Below are 20,775 nucleotides of genomic sequence, written 5' to 3'. Positions count from 1 at the left end.
CGCAGCCGTCATACCACTCAGGAAGGAGACGTGTTCTGTCTCCTATGAGATGATGAACGTACTTTGGTGCGAAAAGTGCAAATCAATCCCAGAACAGCAAAGGACCTTGTGAAGATGCTGGAGGAAACAGGTACAAAGGTATCTATATCCACAGTAAATCGAGTTCTATATCGACATAACCTGAAGGGCCTCTCAGCAAGGAAGAAGCCACTGCTCCAAAACTGCCATAAAAAAGCCAGACTACGGTTTGCAACTGCACATGGGAACAAAGATCGTACTTTTTAGAGAAATTGAATGAAGCACGGTGGTGGCAACAGCATGTTGTGGGGGTGCTTTGCTGCAGGAGGGACTGGTGCACTTCACAAAATAGATGGCATCATGAGGTAAGGAAAATGATGTGCATATATTGAAGCAACATCTCAAGACATCAGTCAGGAAGTTAAAGCTTGGTCGCAAATGGGTCTTCCAAATGGATAATGACCCCAAGCATACGTCCAAAGTTGTGGCAAAATAGCTTAAGGACAACAAAGTCAAGATATTGGAGTGGCCAACACAAAGCCCTGACCTCAATCCAAAAGACAATTTGTGGGCAGAACTGAAAAGGCGTGTGCGAGCAAGGAGGCGTACAAACCTGACTCAGTTACACCAGCTCTGTCAGGAAGAATGGGCCAAAATTCACCCAACTTATTGTGGGAAGCTTGTGGAAGGCTACCCAAAATGTTTGACTCATGTTAAACAATTTAAAGGCAATGCTACCAAATACTAATTGAGTGTATGTAAACTTCTGACCCACTGGGAATGTGATGAAAGAAATAAAACCTGAAATAAATCATTCTCTCTACTATTATTCTGACATTTCACATTCTTAAAACAAAGTGGTGATCCTAACTGACCTAAAACAGGGAATTTTTACGAGGATTAAATGTCAGGAATTGTGAAAAACTGAGTTGAAATGTATTTGGCTAAGGTGTATGTAAACTTCTGACTTCAACTGTACATGCATCTGTCCCTAACCATTCTCCACTCCACCCACTCTCTTGCCACCCCTTCTGCTGTCTCTTTCCTGGCCTTACAGCTCCTTCTCTCCATCCTCGCAGGCTTCGGCTCCTTGCTGTCATTTGGCATCACGGTGCCAGGGTCAGTGAACCATTCGCAGCCCTGCGAGGGAGACCGCCAGGGCAGCTGTGCCCCCCTGCGCCAGCTGCCAGCACCGCTCCATTCACAGACACACCCTTCAGTGTGTGTGTGTGTGTGTGTGTGTGTGTGTGTGTGTGTGTGTGTGTGTGTGTGTGTGTGTGTGTGTTAAATGAACACTTCAACCGAAGAACTCGGCCTTGTCTCAGGATTGTAAGTTGGTGGTTGAAGATATCCCTCTAGTGGTGCGGGGGCTGTGTTTTGGCAAAGTGGGTGGGGTTATATCCTTCCTGTTTGGCCCTGTCCGGGGGTATCATCAGATGGGGCCACAGTGTCTCCTGACCCCTCCTGTCTCAGCCTCCAGTATTTATGCTGCAGTAGTTTATGTGTCGGGGGGCTAGGGTCAGTTGGTTATATCTGGAGTACTTCTCCTGTCTTATCCAGTGTCCTGTGTGAATTTAAGTATGCTCTCTCTAATTCTCTCCTTCTCTCTTTCTTTCTCTCTCTCGGTGGACCTGAGCCCTAGGACCATGCGTCAGGACTACCGGGCATGATGACTCCTTGCTGTCCCCAGTCCACCTGGCCTTGCTGCTGTTCCAGTTTCAACTGTTCTGCCTGCGGTTATGGAACCCTGACCTGTCCACCGGACGTGCTACCTGTCCCAGACCTGCTGTTTTCAACTCGTAATGATCGGCTATGAAAAGCCAACTGACATTTATTCCTGATTATTATTTGACCATGCTGGTCATTTATGAACATTTTGAACATCTTGGCCATGTTCTGTTATAATCTCCACCCGGCACAGCCAGAAGAGGACTGGCCACCCCTCATAGCCTGGTTCCTCTCTAGGTTTCTTCCTAGGTTTTGGCCTTTCTAGGGAGTTTTTCCCAGCCACCGTGCTTCTACACCTGCATTGCTTGCTGTTTGGGGTTTTAGGCTGGGTTTCTGTACAGCACTTCGAGATATTAGCTGATGTACGAAGGGCTATATAAAATAAACTTGATTTGATTTGATTTGACAACTCTGGGCATTACAATGAATTTATAAGATACAAAATCAGTAATGATCAGAAAATGCAAAACACACATACAGTATATGGTGTGATACTTCCGGCGCCGAAAAGAGATGGCTGCCTCGCTTCGTGTTCCTTGGAAAATATGCAGTATTTTGTTTTTTTACGTGTTATTTCTTACATCGGTACCCCGGGTAATCTTAGGTTTCATTACATACAGTCGGGAGGAACTACTGAACATACGATTAACGTCAACTCATCATCGTTCCTACCAGGAATATGACTTTCCCGAAACGGATCCAGTGTTTTGCCTTCCACACAATACAATGGATCTGATCCCAGCCGGCGACCCTGTGCGACGCCGAAAAAGGGGAAAACGTGGCGGTCTCGTGGTCAGGCTTCGGAGACGGGCACATCGCGCTCCACTCCCTAGCATACTACTCGCCAATGTCCAGTCTCTTGACAATAAGGTTGATGAAATCCGAGCACGGGTAGCATTCCAGAGAGACATCAGGGATTGCAACGTGCTCTGCTTCACGGAAACATGGCTAACTCAAGGGACGCTAACGGAGTCGGTGCAGCCAGCTGGTTTCTTCATGCATCGCGCCGACAGAAACAAACATCTTTCCGGTAAGAAGAGGGGCGGGGGGGTATGCCTTATGATTAACGAGAAGTGGTGTGATCATCATAACAACACACAAGAACTCAAGTCGTTCTGTTCACCTGATCTAGAACTCCTCACAATCAAATGTCGACCGCATTATCTACCAAGGGAATTCTCGTCAATCATAATCACAGCCGTATACATTCCCCCCCAAGCAGACACATCGATGGCCCTGAACGAACTTTATCTGACTCTTTGTAAACTGGAAACCACACACCCTGAGGCTGCATTCATCGTAGCTGGGGATTTTAACAAGGCTAATCTAAAAACAAAACTCCCTAAATTCTATCAGCATATCGATTGTGCTACCAGGGCTGGAAAAACACTAGACCATTGTTATACTAATTTCCGCGACGCTTATAAGGCCCTCCCCCGCCCCCCTTTCGGAAAAGCTGACCACGACTCCATTTTGTTGATTCCAGCCTACAAACAAAAACTCAAACAACAAGCTCCCGCGCTCAGGTCTGTTCAACGCTGGTCCGACCAATCTGAATCCACGCTTCAAGACTGCTTCGATCACGCGGATTGGAATATGTTCCGCATCGCGTCCAACAACAATATTGACGAATATGCTGATTCGGTGAGCGAGTTCATTAGGAAGTGCATTGACGATGTCGTACCCACAGCAACGATAAAAACATTCCCAAACCAGAAACCGTGGATTGACGGCAGCATTCGCGTGAAACTGAAAGCGCGAACCACTGCTTTTAACCAGGGCAAGGTGACCGGAAGCATGACCGAATACAAACAGTGTAGCTATTCTCTCCGCAAGGCAATCAAACAGGCTAAGTCTCAGTACAGAGACAAAATCGAGTCGAAATTCAACAGCTCAGACACAAGAGGTATGTGGCAGGGTCTACAGTCAATCACGGATTACAAAAAGAAAACCAGCCCCGTCGAGGACCAGGATGTCTTGCTCCCAGACAGGCTAAACAACTTTTTTGCCCGCTTTGAGGACAATACAGTGCCACTGACACGGCCCCCTACCAAAACCTGCGGGCTCTCCTTCACTGCAGCCGAGGTGAGTAAAACATTTAAACGTGTTAACCCTCGCAAGGCTGCAGGCCCAGACGGCATTCCCAGCCGCGTCCTCAGAGCATGCGCAGACCAGCTGGCTGGTGTGTTTACGGACATATTCAATCAATCCTTATCCCAGTCTGCTGTTCCCACATGCTTCAAGAGGGCCACCATTGTTCCTGTTCCCAAGAAAGCTAAGGTAACTGAGCTAAACGACTACCGCCCCGTAGCACTCACTTCCGTCATCATGAAGTGCTTTGAGAGACTAGTCAAGGACCATATCACCTCCACCCTACCGGACACCCTAGACCCACTCCAATTTGCTTACCGACCCAATAGGTCCACAGACGACGCAATCGCAACCACACTGCACACTGCCCTAACCCATCTGGACAAGAGGAATACCCATGTGAGAATGCTGTTCATCGATTACAGCTCAGCATTTAACACCATAGTACCCTCCAAACTCGTCATCAAGCTCGAGACCCTGGGTCTCGACCCCGCCCTGTGCAACTGGGTCCTGGACTTCCTGACGGGCCGCCCCCAGGTGGTGAGGGTAGGTAACAACATCTCCACCCCGCTGATCCTCAACACTGGGGCCCCACAAGGGTGCGTTCTGAGCCCTCTCCTGTACTCCCTGTTCACCCACGACTGCGTGGCCATGCACGCCTCCAACTCAATCATCAAGTTTGCGGATGACACTACAGTGGTAGGCTTGATCACCAACAACGACGAGACGGCCTACAGGGAGGAGGTGAGGGCCCTCGGAGTGTGGTGTCAGGAAAATAACCTCATACTCAACGTCAACAAAACAAAGGAGATGATTGTGGACTTCAGGAAACAGCAGAGGGAGCACCCCCCTATCCACATCGACGGGTCAGTAGTGGAGAAGGTGGAAAGTTTTAAGTTCCTCGGTGTACACATCACGGACAAACTGAACTGGTCCACCCACACAGACAGCGTTGTGAAGAAGGCGCAGCAGCGCCTCTTCAACCTCAGGAGGCTGAAGAAATTCGGCTTGTCACCAAAAGCACTCACAAACTTCTACAGATGCACAATCGAGAGCATCCTGTCGGGCTGTATCACCGCCTGGTACGGCAACTGCTCCGCCCACAACCGTAAGGCTCTCCAGAGGGTAGTGAGGTCTGCAGAACGCATCACCAGGGGCAAACTACCTGCCCTCCAGGACACCTACACCACCCGATGTCACAGGAAGGCCATAAAGATCATCAAGGACAACAACCACCCAAGCCACTGCCTGTTCACCCCGCTATCATCCAGAAGGCGAGGTCAGTACAGGTGCATCAAAGCAGGGACCGAGAGACTGAAAAACAGCTTCTATCTCAAGGCCATCAGACTGTTAAACAGCCACCACTAACATTTAGCGGCCGCTGCCAACATACTGACCCAACTCCAGCCACTTTAAAAATGGGAATTGATGGAAATTATGTAAAAATGTACCACTAGCCACTTTAAGCAATGCCACTTAATACAATGTTTACATACCCTACATTACCCATCTCATATGTATATATACTGTACTCTATATCATCTACTGCATCTTGCCATCTTTATGCAATACATGTACCACTAGCCACTTTAAACTATGCCACTTATGTTTACATACCCTACAGTACTCATCTCATATGTATATACCGTACTCTATACCATCTACTGCATCTGCCATGCCGTTCTGTACCACCACTCATTCATATATCTTTATGTACATATTCTTTATCCCTTTACACTTGTGTGTGTGTGTAAGGTAGTAGTGTGGAATTGTTAGGTTAGATTACTGTTGGTTATTACTGCATTGTCGGAACTAGAAGCACAAGCATTTCGCTACACTCGCATTAACATCTGCTAACCATGTGTATGTGACTAATAAAATTTGATTTGATTTGATTTGATTTGGTTCTTCAAAGGATTCAAATATGCACCGGAGGTAATGAATGTTATGCCACATTCAGTACAACGGAAAAAATCCTGGGACAGTTATCACACTGAGAGAGAGAGAGAGATTAAAGGAAAATCCACAAAAAAAAACTATATTTTTCATTCGTCCACTGTTAATACAGTTCAGCAGTCAAGTTTTTAAGATATTGGACTTTCAAGAAGCAGTGTCACTTGCCACAGTATCATGTTTGATGCAAAATGCATCAAGTGCACAGTAGCTCTGCCACTTTCCAACGCAGATGATTGAGACGAAGCCAATGCAAAAACAAACTGGATATCTATAGCTTAAACAGACAGATTTTGAAGGGGATTTTTTTAATTATGTTGTCATAATATAATAATATAGGGGTGGCATTTCAGGCCTGGCTTACTGTTAGGGACCACTGTAGCAAGTGTTGACGTTAGTATTAGCCTGTTCCAGGTGCCCAGGTTCCCTGAGCTATTGAGGGTAACCACTAGAGAACGCAATAGTTTATGGGCATTAGGTAGCCTAGCGGTTAAAGAGTGTTGGGCCAGTGTTGGGCCAGTAACCGAAAGGTTGCTGGTTTGAATCCCCGAGTTGACTAGGTGACTAGGAAAATCTGTCGATGTGCCCTTGAGCAAGGCACTTAACCCTACTTGCTCCTTCCTGTAAGTCGTTCTGGATAAGAGCGTCTGCTAAAATGTAAATGTCAATGGACTCTAGGGGGTTAATACACATGGCTCACCCTCATTTTCAAAGGCTGTTGTCATCAGAAAGTGTGAGTGCATGCGTGCCTGTGTGTGTGTTTGAAAGAGAGGATTTGCAGCGGGAGAGCAAGTGTATGTGTTGTCTTTTGAATCTATTTTGCCCCAGCTTGCTGACAGGGCTGCCAAGACCACTTTGTCCTTAGATTTGTCACTGGGGTAGTCCATCCAGGAAACAACGTTACCTAATTTAATGGACACGTGAGTCTCACTCTCACGTGATAGGGCAGGGTTCCCCAACTAGGTGGTTTTATTTGGTGCACCAAGTTTTCTGAGCAAAAAAAATAAGGATTTTCATTGTTGGACAGAAAAGGCTGTAACACCCCAGGAAATCAGATCCAAGTGATTTTAATTTAAGAAATCTGTTCCCAAGTATTCCCACTCATAATAGAGAGCCATGTGATCGTATACAAATGCAAGCAAGGTTTGAAATTATTATGTTTTAGTCAAACATTATATCTGTTTGGGCTTCTTGCAGTCAATTTGCAGTCTACAAATTATTTGTAATTATGTTCCGGTCCCCTGACCATCCGCTCAAGAAAAAATTGTCTCGCGACTGAATCTAGTTGATGATCCCTGTGATAGGTATCCATTTCTCTCCCACAAAAATACTCACCCAATTAGCAAAGACCAGGGGCTGTTCTAATCACGCGTCTCAGCGTAGGAATGCTGGTCTAGGATCAATGTAGCCTTTTAGATCACAATTAATACAATTAGATGGATGGGGGGGGAACTGATCCTAGCACTCCTACTCTGAGAAGCTTGATACATATACAGTAGCCCCAGAGCAAAGATGATTATGGGCTTTTTCGGGTCACCTGAAGGTGTCTGCACAGATCTAAGCCAACTCGCAGAACAGTCTGGAGGAAATTATTAGTACCCTGCAGTCAAATGACCAAATGGCCCTCTAGTGGCCTCATGGGTGGAACGTTTTTTTATATTTTTCATAATTAATAAACATTATTTCAAAAACCCATTGAAAATCCGGTGTTTCTATGTCAAACGGTTTTGTTATATTTCAGTCTTATGTGATGTATATAAAGTGTAATATTTGGATGCAAACTTGAATACATTTCAATTCTATATCTGACATGGTACAGGTGTCTTCTTTTTTTAAGCCCATAACCATGTGTGTGAGGTGTATATTTTTGTTTCAAAGTAGATTTGTTTAAGACTACCAAGAAACACTCTTCTCTAGGCATGATTTAGCCCACTGCAGTAAAAGGCTTAGGGAGCGCACACACACACTCACTCTCACAGACACACAGACAAACCAGCTGCCACTGAGAATAAGCTCATGTGAGTCTTGGGAACGAGGGGAGAGATGTCCACTGTCCAGTCAAGTGGGCAGCTTACGGCGTAGGGCAGGCTCAGGTGTGGGAAGCGGAACAAGAGTCAGTCGCCAGAGGAAGGCAAGAGCCTGGGAATGAATGAGTATATCTGTCTTCCCCAGGACTGAGGAACCTACTGGATGGAGCCCCTTCCCTGGGATCCATCTCATTCCTTAGGAATAGGTCTAGGATCAACTTAATCAACCCTTATATCAACCCTAACCATTAGGGGGTAATGCAAAGCTGATATCAGATTAGCATCTATATAGGCTTCTTCATCCTATGTCTCCTATTGACTCCTGGACAAAGTCGCCACAGATACTGATAGGTCAGTTCAACATTTTCACGCCTAATGGTTAAGGTAAGGTTTTGGGCAGGTGAGATGATCCTAGGTCTGTGTGGAAGGTTAACTTTTACCTGGAGGGTAACGAGCCATTCTGGAAGCGAGATGCACGACTATGACAAACCGTCTGACTTCAAAAGGAGAGATTCAGTGTTTTCTAAATATGTGGAGGTCTTTAACCGCTACAAGAATCTCCGTACTATACTACACTTAGCCAACACACACCACGCACGCACACACACACACACACACACACACACACACACACACACACACACAGATTTACATTGTGAAAGATATTACCTGTGCAATGCCGTTGGCAATGAAGGAGCCAAGACATTAAACCGGTGTCTAAAAATATCCAATGCAATTTGCTACAGTTACATAAAACTCTACTGATGATGATCCAAGAAGGCAGGGGTGGCTTACCACAATCATTATTGGAATCATTACCGCAAAGGGTCATGTGACGCAATGCATTGTGAGAGTTTATAATTTATAGCTTCATAAGCAGTCCAATAGGCACATCAAAACCTATTGATTAGTGCACACCGTAGCAAACCGTAGCAAAACGTTTTGCAACTAAAACTAGAGTTTCTCATTCCGATAGGTCCCTCTCCATTTCGCCCCGTTTGCTTCCGTTTGGGTCCTATTGAATACACCCCTGTACTAGACATCACTGTTTGTCAATTGCCTCATGAGGCAGTTAACATGTTCTCTGCTTGCTGATTGGTTGAGATGGTCAGTGAGTACACTACCGGTCAAAAGTTTTAGAACACCTACTCACTCAAGGGTTTTTCTTTATTTTTTACTATTTTCTACATTGTAGAATTATAGTGAAGACATCAAAACTATGAAATAACACATATGGAATCATGTAGTAACCAAAAAAATGTTAAACAAATCAAAATATATTTTATATTTGAGATTATTCAAATAGCCAGCCTTTGCCTTGATGACAGCTTGACACACTCTTGGCATTCTCTCAATCAGCTTCATGAGCTATTCACCTGGAATACATTTCAATTAACAGGTGTGCCTTCTTAAAAGTTAATTTGTGGAATTTCTTTCCTTCTTAATGCGTATGAGCCAACCAGTTGTGTTGTGACTAGGTAGGGATGGTATACAGAAGATAGCCCTATTTGGTAAAAGACCAAGTCCATATTATGACAAGAACAGCTCAAATAAGCGAAGAGAAACGACAGTCCATCAATACTTTAAGACACAAAGGTCAGTCAATATGGAACATTTCAAGAACTTTGAAAGTTTCTTCACATCTCAACATCAACTGTTCATAGGGAACTGTGTGAATCAGGCCTTCATGGTCGAATTGCTGCAAAAAAAACTCTACTAAACCTTTGGTCTGGAGTCCAAATTGGAGATTTTTGGTTCCAACCGCCGTGTCTTTGTGAGACACGGTGTGGATGAACGGTTGATCTCTGCATGTGTATTTCCCACCGTGAAGCATGGAGGAGGAGATGTTATGATGTGGGGGTGCTTTGCTGGTGACACTGTCTGTGATTTATTTAGAATTCAAGGCACACTTAACCAGCATGGCTACCACAGACTTCTGTACCGATACACCATCCCATCTGGCTTGAGCTTAGTGGGACTATCTGTAACGGCTTTCTTCTGTGGACGAAGGATCGGACCAAAGCGCAGCGTGGTTAGTGTTCATCATGTTTAATTAAAGCCAATAAACGTGAACACTACAAAATACAAAACAACAAAATGTGAAAAACCGAAACAGTTCTGTCTGGTGCAGACACACGAAGACAACCACCCACAAACCCCAACAGAAAACAGGCTACCTAAATATGGTTCCCAATCAGAGACAATGACTAACACCTGCCTCTGATTGAGAACCATATCAGGCCAAACACAGAAACGGGAAAACTAGACACACAACATAGAATGCCCACTCAGCTCACGTCCTGACCAACACTAAAACAAAGAAAATACAAAAGAACTATGGTCAGAACGTGACACTATCATTTGTTTTTCAACAGGACAATGACCCAACACACCTCCAGGGTGTGTAAGGGCTATTTGACCAAGAAGGAGAGTGATGGAGTGCTGCATCAGATGACCTGGCCTCCACAATCCCCAGACCTCAACCAAATTGAGATGGTTTGGGATGAGACGAACTGCAGAGTGAAGGAAAAGCAGTCAACAAGTGCTCAGCATATGTGGGAACTCCTTCAAGACAGTTGGAAAAGCATTCCAGGTGAAGCTGGTTGAGAGAATACTAAGTGTGCAAAGCTGTCATCAAGGCAAAGGCTGGCTATTTGAAGAATATCAAATATAAAATATATTTAGATTTGTTTAACACTTTCTTTGGTTACTACATATGTGTCATTTCATAGTGTTGATGTCTTCACTATTATTCTACAATGTAAAAAAACAACCTTGAATGAGTAGGTGTTCAAAACTTTTGACCGGTAATGTATGTTCACATGCACACTAATAGCTTGATATTAAACTGATTATGGCAGTAGGCCGAGTATGGTATTAATCATGTAAACACCTTACTGTGCTTATCTTAATCGGTCATAATCTAAGTAAGCATACGCCAATTAAAACACCCGGTTTTCTGAGCAATCTTTCAAATTATTAGGACACATTAATGCCTTAGCGTGAGTTCCAGCAGTGTATTTGATCGGCACATGTGCCAACACCAGCAGGGCAAGCCTCAATCTTATCCGCAAGTGAAGTGAGTTCGTAAAAACTGAAAGTATGCAAATTGTTTTCACATACAAACTTTATATGTCCGAACTCAGAATCAAATAGGCTTCCCAAAAATAACATGGTCGCTGTGGTAGAACGTTTATTTTGATTGACGATTTTCTGCATTTATCAAAGTCCCATCAGTAGCCTGATTTCAGGTGTCCATGTAAACAGGTTTCTTTAGGGAAATCGTTCTTCTTGCAAAGCATGTAAACTATTATATTAATCTGACTATTCACAATAATTGCATTATTGTGTGCATGTGAACGTACCCAGTATGGCTGACTGAGCGACACAGGGAGATGATTTCAGTTAATTAATGGCTTGTCACAGAAACAGAAGTGGGAATATGACGGAAATAAGAAATAAGATACCGCGAGAAACCTCTTTTTGCTGTCGGTGAGTCAGCAATTTGAAGTATAAATTGCCTTTTATTTTACTTCAAATATTTGTTCTTTTTAGGATTTTTACTTGCAGTGAGCCAACCTACACATTTATTTAGCATATTTATCTATCTCTTGAGAGATAAGTTATATATTGTTTTTACCTAGTGTTTCTAGGGTGCAGTTGTCTTTGGTCTAATTTCACACAAAGTGACCAAGACTCAAGTGCTCTTCCCCAAAGAAGCAAGGTCATGGCATGCACACACACATACAAACACACACACACACACACACACACACACACACACACACACACACACACACACACACACACACACACACACACACAGGCTTATGCATATACACAGTCACACACATATTTGGGGAGCACCAACCTAGATGCAAGCTAGACCAGCAGAGAAAGAGAGAGGAGCAGCCAGGTGAGCTAACTGCCACACAACACTGAAATGTGTGTATGTGTGTGTGTCCAGTACCTGTGCGTGTGTGCGTGGCGTTGGAGGCCTTGGCGAGATTGAACTGGCGAAGTCTTCTTTGGTGAGTCTTGCCGTTGTAGTGGATCTGGGCCTGGGCCAATGAATTAAGCTGGATGTTACACACCTTGGAAAAGAGAGATGGTTTTACACATAGATATACATTCTATGTACACTGTACTTTTAATACTATTAGAATGATATGTGATATTTAATTCTGTGGTTTTGTATCCACCTTGACACAGAGGCTGGACAAAAAAAAAAACATTACAAAGAAATGTTGGTCATGTCCGTTCACTATGGTGCTCCCAGCAGGTAGGCTACTGCATGGCTCCTCGCTGTCACACGCACACGCACACACAGTCTTGTACAGCTAACCATGTGGGCACACACAATTCAGTCCCATTCAAAATCTTATTTTCCCTAACCCCCAACCCTAAGCCTAACTCGTACTCTTACCCTAACCTTAACCCTAACCTTAACCCAAAAACCTAACCTTAACCCTAACCCTAGCTCCTAACCCTGACCCTTAACGTAATTCTAACCCTAACACAAATTCTAATCTTAACCCTAATCCCCCTAGAAATAGCATTTGACCTTGTGGGGACTAACAAAATGTCCCAAGGCCAAACCGAACCAAATGTAGCATGAATCAATCAGAAAATCGATTCAAGCGTTTCGAACCGCCGGTCACTAATGTTTTTCTCATGGAATTTTATTTCCCTCTGCTGAAAATACCTCTATGTTTTTGTGACTGAACTGATGCGTCCTCTCCTTCAGTAGCTATCGAACTAAGCACGCAAATGCATATGACAGTCATTGATGTCCAAGTCAGATAACCACTGTGCTTACAGAACGCAGCTGCTCACACCAAAAAGAGCCTATCCCTGATCTAATATTCGTACATCTTCAGTATTCAAATGCTTGTAAAATGGCTTTTGCAATGTCAAATTATTGGCTTTATTAGTTGGGTGACAACCAATGTAATTTGCTGGGTCATTGTTAGTAAATGCGCTGTAGAAAATTGTGTTTTACCGGCGGAATTGTGTAGGCTACCAAAGTGAACACAACTCACATTTTGCTGATTGCACATCTAACTGCTGATTGGGGCTTTTCGACTGCCATGTTTAGCATAAGAAATTGTTTTGGTAGTTTTGCTTTAAACGCCTTGAATCCCACGGTCACGTCGGCGTGATTTAGTGCTTCCAACCCCTCTTTAACATTGTGTATTTGAGCTAGAGACATATTTTTTGCATTGGATTTTGTATATTTATTCTGCATCTGCCAATACCAACCCTTAGCCTGTGCAACGGATGAGGGCTGAACTACAGCTGTGTTTGTGAGACAAGGGCGGATCCCGAAAAAGGTTCTTCTCACAAATGTCTGTAAAGTCTGAACGGTTTGTCAAACTATAAGGACCCTAACATGAAAAGCTGAGATTCTCATGAACATGCACGTAATCTGTTTTGCTCTATGAAGCTCACAGACCACACAAGAGTTGTTAAAAGGTAAGGGTTCTACATAGAGTATCAGACACAATAATTGCACATAATACTGTAATAAGCTCACATAGTTGCTGTCACAAAACACCAAACAATTATAACTGACTGGTTGGATATTAATTTCCCACTGAGAAAACAATTTCTGTGTTTACAGCATTCTTATGAATTAATTTTTAATCAAGTTTTTGCTTGGCAGTCCTTATTATTTTTGTTGTCAATAAATCTCATGAATGCTGCTGTTTACGTCAAATAGTTTTGTGTTCTGCATGTAGCCCTGGTTGTCCTGAAAAGAAAATGGTAAAACACTTCAATGTGAGGCTAAATATGAGGGCAGAGCGAGTAGATCAATTAAAGCAGTGAATTTCAAGTTTTTCACCCAGGGATTGCCTGGGTATGAAAAAGTTTTAAACAGTCAGTGCATTTGGTAATTTTTACATGAACAGGTTAAAGTTGTAATTTCATAACAAGGACGGCAATCATTTTTGCACGCCGCACTGTAGGCCTACGGTTGGAGCAGGAGAAGAGCAGCCCCAAGCGGTCAAAATCATTTACTTTTGAGACGGGGGTGAAATCCCAAACGGTGTTATATTAATTGATTATGCCATTGCTGTAACGATTTTCTTCTTCTGATGAGGAACATGAAATATCGGACCAAAACGCAGCGTGGTAAGTGTCCATGTTACTTTAATAGAACACGAAAATACAAAAATAACAAAGTGAAATAACAATGAAAATCGAAACAGCCCTGAATGGTGAAACAAACAGAAAACAGGAAACAACTACCCACAAACACAGGAGGGAACAGGCTACCTAAGTATGGTTCTCAATCAGAGACAACGATTGACAGCTGCCTCTGATTGGGAACCATACTAGGCCAAACACAGAAATACAATACATAGAACAAAACATAGAATATAGAACATAGAATGCCCACCCCAACTCACGCCCTGACCAAACCAAAATAAATACATAAAAAAAGAACTAAGGTCAGAACGTGACAATTGCTCATTTCTAAAGATAAATATTGCTACATTACTAGCTCAAAACACTTTTTATCTGCTAAAATGACAGGTTAATCAGTGGGTGATTGGAATTTCAGATAAAAACTGGGGGGACAAAATGCATAAATTGCCCCCTCTAATCTGATAGTGGTAGATGCTGTCTGCCCTATGGCTTAGTTCAGGTGGCTACCGCATTATCTACCAAGGGAATTCTCTTCAATCATAATCACAGCCGTATATATTCCCCCCCAAGCAGACACATCGATGGCCCTGAACGAACTTTATCTGACTCTTTGTAAACTGGAAACCACACACCCTGAGGCTGCATTCATCGTAGCTGGGGATTTTAACAAGGCTAATCTAAAAACAAAACTCCCTAAATTCTATCAGCATATCGATTGTGCTACCAGGGCTGGAAAAACCCTAGATCATTGTTATACTAATTTCCGCGACGCATATAAGGCCCTCCCCCGCCCCCCTTTCGGAAAAGCTGACCACGACTCCATTTTGTTGATTCCAGCCTACAAACAGAAACTAAAACAACAAGCTCCCGCGCTCAGGTCTGTTCAACGCTGGTCCGACCAATCTGATTCCACGCTTCAAGACTGCTTCGATCACGCGGATTGGAATATGTTCCGCATTGCGTCCAACAACAATATTGACGAATATGCTGATTCGGTGAGCGAGTTCATTAGGAAGTGCATTGACGATGTCGTACCCACAGCAACGATTAAAACATTCCCAAACCAGAAACCGTGGATTGACGGCAGCATTCGCGTGAAACTGAAAGCGCGAACCACTGCTTTTAACCAGGGCAAGGTGACCGGAAGCATGACCGAATACAAACAGTGTAGCTATTCTCTCCGCAAGGCAATCAAACAGGCTAAGTCCCAGTACAGAGACAAAATCGAGTCGCAATTCAACAGCTCAGACACAAGAGGTATGTGGCAGGGTTTACAGTCAATCACGGATTACAAAAAGAAAACCAACCCCGTCGCGGACCAGGATGTCTTGCTCCCAGACAGGCTAAACAACTTTTTTGCCCGCTTTGAGGACAATACAGTGCCACTGACACGGCCCCCTACCAAAACCTGCGGGCTCTCCTTCACTGCAGCCGAGGTGAGTAAAACATTTAAACGTGTTAACCCTCGCAAGGCTGCAGGCCCAGACGGCATTCCCAGCCGCGTCCTCAGAGCATGCGCAGACCAGCTGGCTGGTGTGTTTACGGACATATTCAATCAATCCTTATCCCAGTCTGCTGTTCCCACATGCTTCAAGAGGGCCACCATTGTTCCTGTTCCCAAGAAAGCTAAGGTAACTGAGCTAAACGACTACCGCCCCGTAGCACTCACTTCCGTCATCATGAAGTGCTTTGAGAGACTAGTCAAGGACCATATCACCTCCACCCTACCGGACACCCTAGACCCACTCCAATTTGCTTACCGACCCAATAGGTCCACAGACGACGCAATCGCAACCACACTGCACACTGCCCTAACCCATCTGGACAAGAGGAATACCCATGTGAGAATGCTGTTCATCGATTACAGCTCAGCATTTAACACCATAGTACCCTCCAAACTCGTCATCAAGCTCGAGACCCTGGGTCTCGACCCCGCCCTGTGCAACTGGGTCCTGGACTTCCTGACGGGCCGCCCCCAGGTGGTGAGGGTAGGTAACAACATCTCCACCCCGCTGATCCTCAACACTGGGGCCCCACAAGGGTGCGTTCTGAGCCCTCTCCTGTACTCCCTGTTCACCCACGACTGCGTGGCCATGCACGCCTCCAACTCAATCATCAAGTTTGCGGATGACACTACAGTGGTAGGCTTGATTACCAACAACGACGAGACGGCCTACAGGGAGGAGGTGAGGGCCCTCGGAGTGTGGTGTCAGGAAAATAACCTCACACTCAACGTCAACAAAACAAAGGAGATGATTGTGGACTTCAGGAAACAGCAGAGGGAGCACCCCCCTATCCACATCGACGGGTCAGTAGTGGAGAAGGTGGAAAGTTTTAAGTTCCTCGGTGTACACATCACGGACAAACTGAATTGGTCCACCCACACAGACAGCGTCGTGAAGAAGGCGCAGCAGCGCCTCTTCAACCTCAGGAGGCTGAAGAAATTCGGCTTGTCACCAAAAGCACTCACAAACTTCTACAGATGCACAATCGAGAGCATCCTGTCGGGCTGTATCACCGCCTGGTACGGCAACTGCTCCGCCCACAACCGTAAGGCTCTCCAGAGGGTAGTGAGGTCTGCAGAACGCATCACCGGGGGCAAACTACCTGCCCTCCAGGACACCTACACCACCCGATGTCACAGGAAGGCCATAAAGATCATCAAGGACAACAACCACCCAAGCCACTGCCTGTTCACCCCGCTATCATCCAGAAGGCGAGGTCAGTACAGGTGCATCAAAGCAGGGACCGAGAGACTGAAAAACAGCTTCTATCTCAAGGCCATCAGACTGTTAAACAGCCACCACTAACATTTAGCGGCCGCTGCCAACATACTGACTCAACTCCAGCCACTTTAAAAATGGGAATTGATGGAAATTATGTAAAAATGTACCACTAGCCACTTTAAACAATGCCACTTAATATAATGTTTACATACCCTACATTACCCATCTCATATGTATATACTGTACTCTATATCATCTACTGCATCTTGCCATCTTTATGTAATACATGTACCACTAGCCACTTTAAACTATGCCACTTTATGTTTACATACCCTACAGTACTCATCTCATATGTATATACCGTACTCTATACCATCTACTGCATCTTGCCTATGCCGTTCTGTACCACCACTCATTCATATATCTTTATGTACATATTCTTTATCCCTTTACACTTGTGTGTGTATAAGGTAGTAGTTGTGGAATTGTTAGGTTAGATTACTTGTTGGTTATTACTGCATTGTCGGAACTAGAAGCACAAGCATTTCGCTACACTCGCATTAACATCTGCTAACCATGTGTATGTGACTAATAAAATTTGATTTGATTTGATTTACACACAGCATACAGGTGTTTGTAGCCACCTGTATACAGTGCCTTCAGAAAGTATTCACACCCCGTTTCCACATTTGTTGTGTTACAGCCTCAATTTATAATGAAAGAAAATTGAGATTTTGTGTCACTGGCCTACACACAATACCCCATAATGTCAAAGTGGAATTATGCGTTTAGAAAGTTTAACAAATGAATAAAAAATGAAAAGCTGAAATGTCTTGAGTTAATAAGTATTCAACCCCTTTGTTATGGCAAGCCTAAAGATGCTCAGGAGTAATAAACATTTGCTTAACAAGTCACATAATAAGTTGCATGGATTCTGTGTGCAATAATAGTGTTTTACATTATTTTTAAATGACTACCTCGTCTCTGTACCCCACAAATACAATTATCTGTAAGGTCCCTCAGTTGAACAGTGAATTTCAAATACAGATTCAACCCCAAAGACCAGGGAGGTTTTCCAATACCTCGCAAAGAAGAGCACTTATTGGTAGATGGGTAAAAAAAAAGCAGACATTGAATATCCCTTTGAGCATGGTGAAGCTATTAATTACACTTTGGATGATGTATCAATAAACCCAGTTGTCACTACAAAGATACAGGCATCCTTCCTAACTCAGTTGCCAGAGAGGAAGGAAATCGCACAGGAATTTCACCATGAGGCCAATGGTGACTTTAAAACAGTTACAGAGTTTAATGGCTGTGATAGGATAACATTGAGAATGGATCAACAACATTGTAGTTACTCTACAATATTAATCTAAATGACAGAGTGAAAAGAAGGAAGCCTGTACAGAATAAAAATATAAAAAAAACATGCATCCTGTTTGCAACGAGACACTAAAGTAAAACTGCACAAAATGTGGCAAAGAAATGAACTTTGTCTTGAATACTAAGCGTTATGTCTGTGGCAAATCCAACACAACACATCACTCTTCATATTTTCAAGCATTATGGTGGCTGCATCATGTTATGGGTATGCTTGTCATCGGCATGGACTAAGGAGTTTTTAGGATAAAATGAAATAAAGCTAAGCACAGGCAAAATCCTAGAGGAAAACCTGGTTCAGTCTGATTTCCAACAGACACTGGGAGACAAATTCCCCTTTCAGAAGGACAATAACCAAAAACACAAGGCAAAATATACACTGGAGTTGCTTACCAAGAAGACAGTGAATGTTCCTGAGTGGCGTAGTTAGTGTTTTTACTTAAATCGGCTTGAAAAACTATTGCAACTTGAAAATGGCTGTCTAGCAATGATCAGCAACCAATTTGACAGAGCTTGAATAATTAAAAAAATAATAATCTACAAATATTGTACAATCCAGACAATCCAGGTGTGCAAAGCTCTTATAGACTTACCCAGAAAGACTCCGAGCTGTAATCGCTGCCAAAGGTGATTCTAACATGTATTGACTAAGGGGTGTGAATATTTGTGTAAATTAGATACAGTATTTCTGTATTTCATTTTCAATCAATTTGCACAAATTTCAAAAAATATGTTTTCACTTTCTCTGTATTGTGTGTAGATGGGTGAGAATTTATATTTATTTAATCCATTTTGAATTCAGGCTGTAACACAACAAAATGTAGATTAAGTCAAGGAGTATGAATACTTTCTGAAGGCCCAGCTCCTGAGCTCAACTAGTTTCAGATTTTAATTTAGAATGGAAAATGAATATGTTCCTGCAAAAAATGTTAGCACATCGAATCAAATCGAATCGTATTGAATCGTTCCACTAATCATACCAAATTGCACCGAATCGTTTTAAACTAAAAGTATCATTCCTGTATCGTATTGGAGCCCATGTATCCCTAACACATACAGACACACACAGGCGCACACACAAAGGTGTGCACGCAGACACACACACAGAGCCGGACATGTCCTTATTTTTCCTATGGACGTCACACACCTCACACAGAGTCACACTGCTCTGTCTCCTCTCCCGCTTAGGCCTCCGCCCCGGGGCGGCTCGCTCCTCTTCTTCATCCTCCTCCTCTTCCTCGGCCTTCGGCGGGAGGACATTCTCCAGCAGCCCGGGGCTCCTGGGCCTCTTCATCCCTAGGAGAGTTCAACCAAAGGTAAATAAATTACTATCAGTTAAGGCTGAGACACAACATCGATTTTAGCATCAACCAGATTAAGATTCCTTTACTGTAGCAATGATCGTCAAAATTGTTAAAAGGTTCAAATACAATACTGATAAGTGTAACAGTTGGACAATGGATAAAGACACTTCAAACGTTTACATTTGTTCAAATCCATCAAATATTGACTGAATTATAGCACATAAAACATTGCCCTGGCATGGACAACATAATGAATGGAGTTCAGGCATTTTGGAGAGAATTCAGGGATGACATATATTTTCAAATCTCACTTTAATAATGCACACATGTATACATTTTCTTAATATATCAGGTACTTGTTTAATATTTTGTTGATAAAATAAAGAAAAGTATATGTGCCTTATTTGCATATACACAAATTCTTACAAAATGCTATACTGCCCCATGCAATTAATAATTTCTAAAAGGAGCAGCCTTGATAATGCATATGTGCAACAACTAAATGGCTCTTAAAATGTGTTTACATTCGATGGAGTTTTATACAGACTTAAGTGGTGGGGGAGAGTAGGGTGCACGATGGTAATAGAACTCAAACGTGGGCCACACGATGCTTCTGGAGCATTAGTGTGAATATTTCCAGAACAACCACAAGGGGGCAGAAGTGCACAGTTCATCTTTATGGCGGGAAGTTGAAGAGGAAATCTCACAACCTCTCCATTACTTCTCAGCGAGAAGCCTGGGGAGAACCTGGATGTGCAGTCTTTTGTTCCATCCCAGCACAATTTAAAAAACATTACAATTAATTTCACAACAGATTTCATAACACATTAAGTCTGTGCCCTCAGGCCGCTACTATCCTACCACATATCTACAACACAAAATCCATGTGTACGTGTATGTATAGTGCGTATGTTATCGTGTGTGTGTATGCATGTGTCTGTCCCCGTGTGTGTGTCTCTTAAAAGTCCCCGCTGTCCATAAGGTGTATTTTTATCTGTTTTTTAAATCAGATTTCACTGTTTGCGTGAGTTACTTGATGTGGAATAGAGTTTCTTGTAGTCATGGCTCTATGTAGTACTGTGCGCCTCTCATAATCTGTTCTGGACTTGGGGACTGTGATGAGACCTCTGGTGGCATGTCTTGTGGGGTATGCATGGATGTCTGATCTGTGTGCTAGTGGTTTAAACAGACAGCTCGGTGCATTCAACCTGTCAATACCTCTCACAAATACAAGTAGTAATGAAGTCAATCTCTCCTCTACATTGAGCCAGGAGAAATTGACATGCATATTATGAATATTAGCTGTCCGTGTACATTTAAGGGCCAGCTGTGCCACCCTGTTCTGGGCCAATTGTAATCCCTCTTTGTGGCACCTAACCACACGACTGGACA

At 43.5% G+C, this 20,775-nt stretch overlaps 1 protein-coding gene across 2 annotated transcripts in view; it reads right to left on the bottom strand.

Annotated features, from left to right (window-relative positions):
- LOC139570481 (zinc finger protein 385C-like) overlaps positions 1–20,775 on the bottom strand; it is a 147,817-nt gene that overhangs the window by 76,786 nt on the left and 50,256 nt on the right. For both annotated transcript variants that reach the window (XM_071392372.1, XM_071392373.1), the window contains exons 2-3: positions 19,227–19,375; positions 11,788–11,911 (exon numbers count right to left, since the gene is read on the bottom strand). In XM_071392372.1, the coding sequence (XP_071248473.1) occupies positions 11,788–11,911; positions 19,227–19,375 (273 nt within the window). The remainder of the gene's footprint in view (positions 1–11,787; positions 11,912–19,226; positions 19,376–20,775) is intronic.

Source organism: Salvelinus alpinus, chromosome 3 (assembly GCF_045679555.1).
Source record: "Salvelinus alpinus chromosome 3, SLU_Salpinus.1, whole genome shotgun sequence".
Classification (NCBI taxonomy): Eukaryota; Metazoa; Chordata; class Actinopteri; order Salmoniformes; family Salmonidae; genus Salvelinus; species Salvelinus alpinus.
Note: the sequence above shows the minus strand (reverse complement) of the source record. Positions and strands in the feature narration are given on the sequence as shown.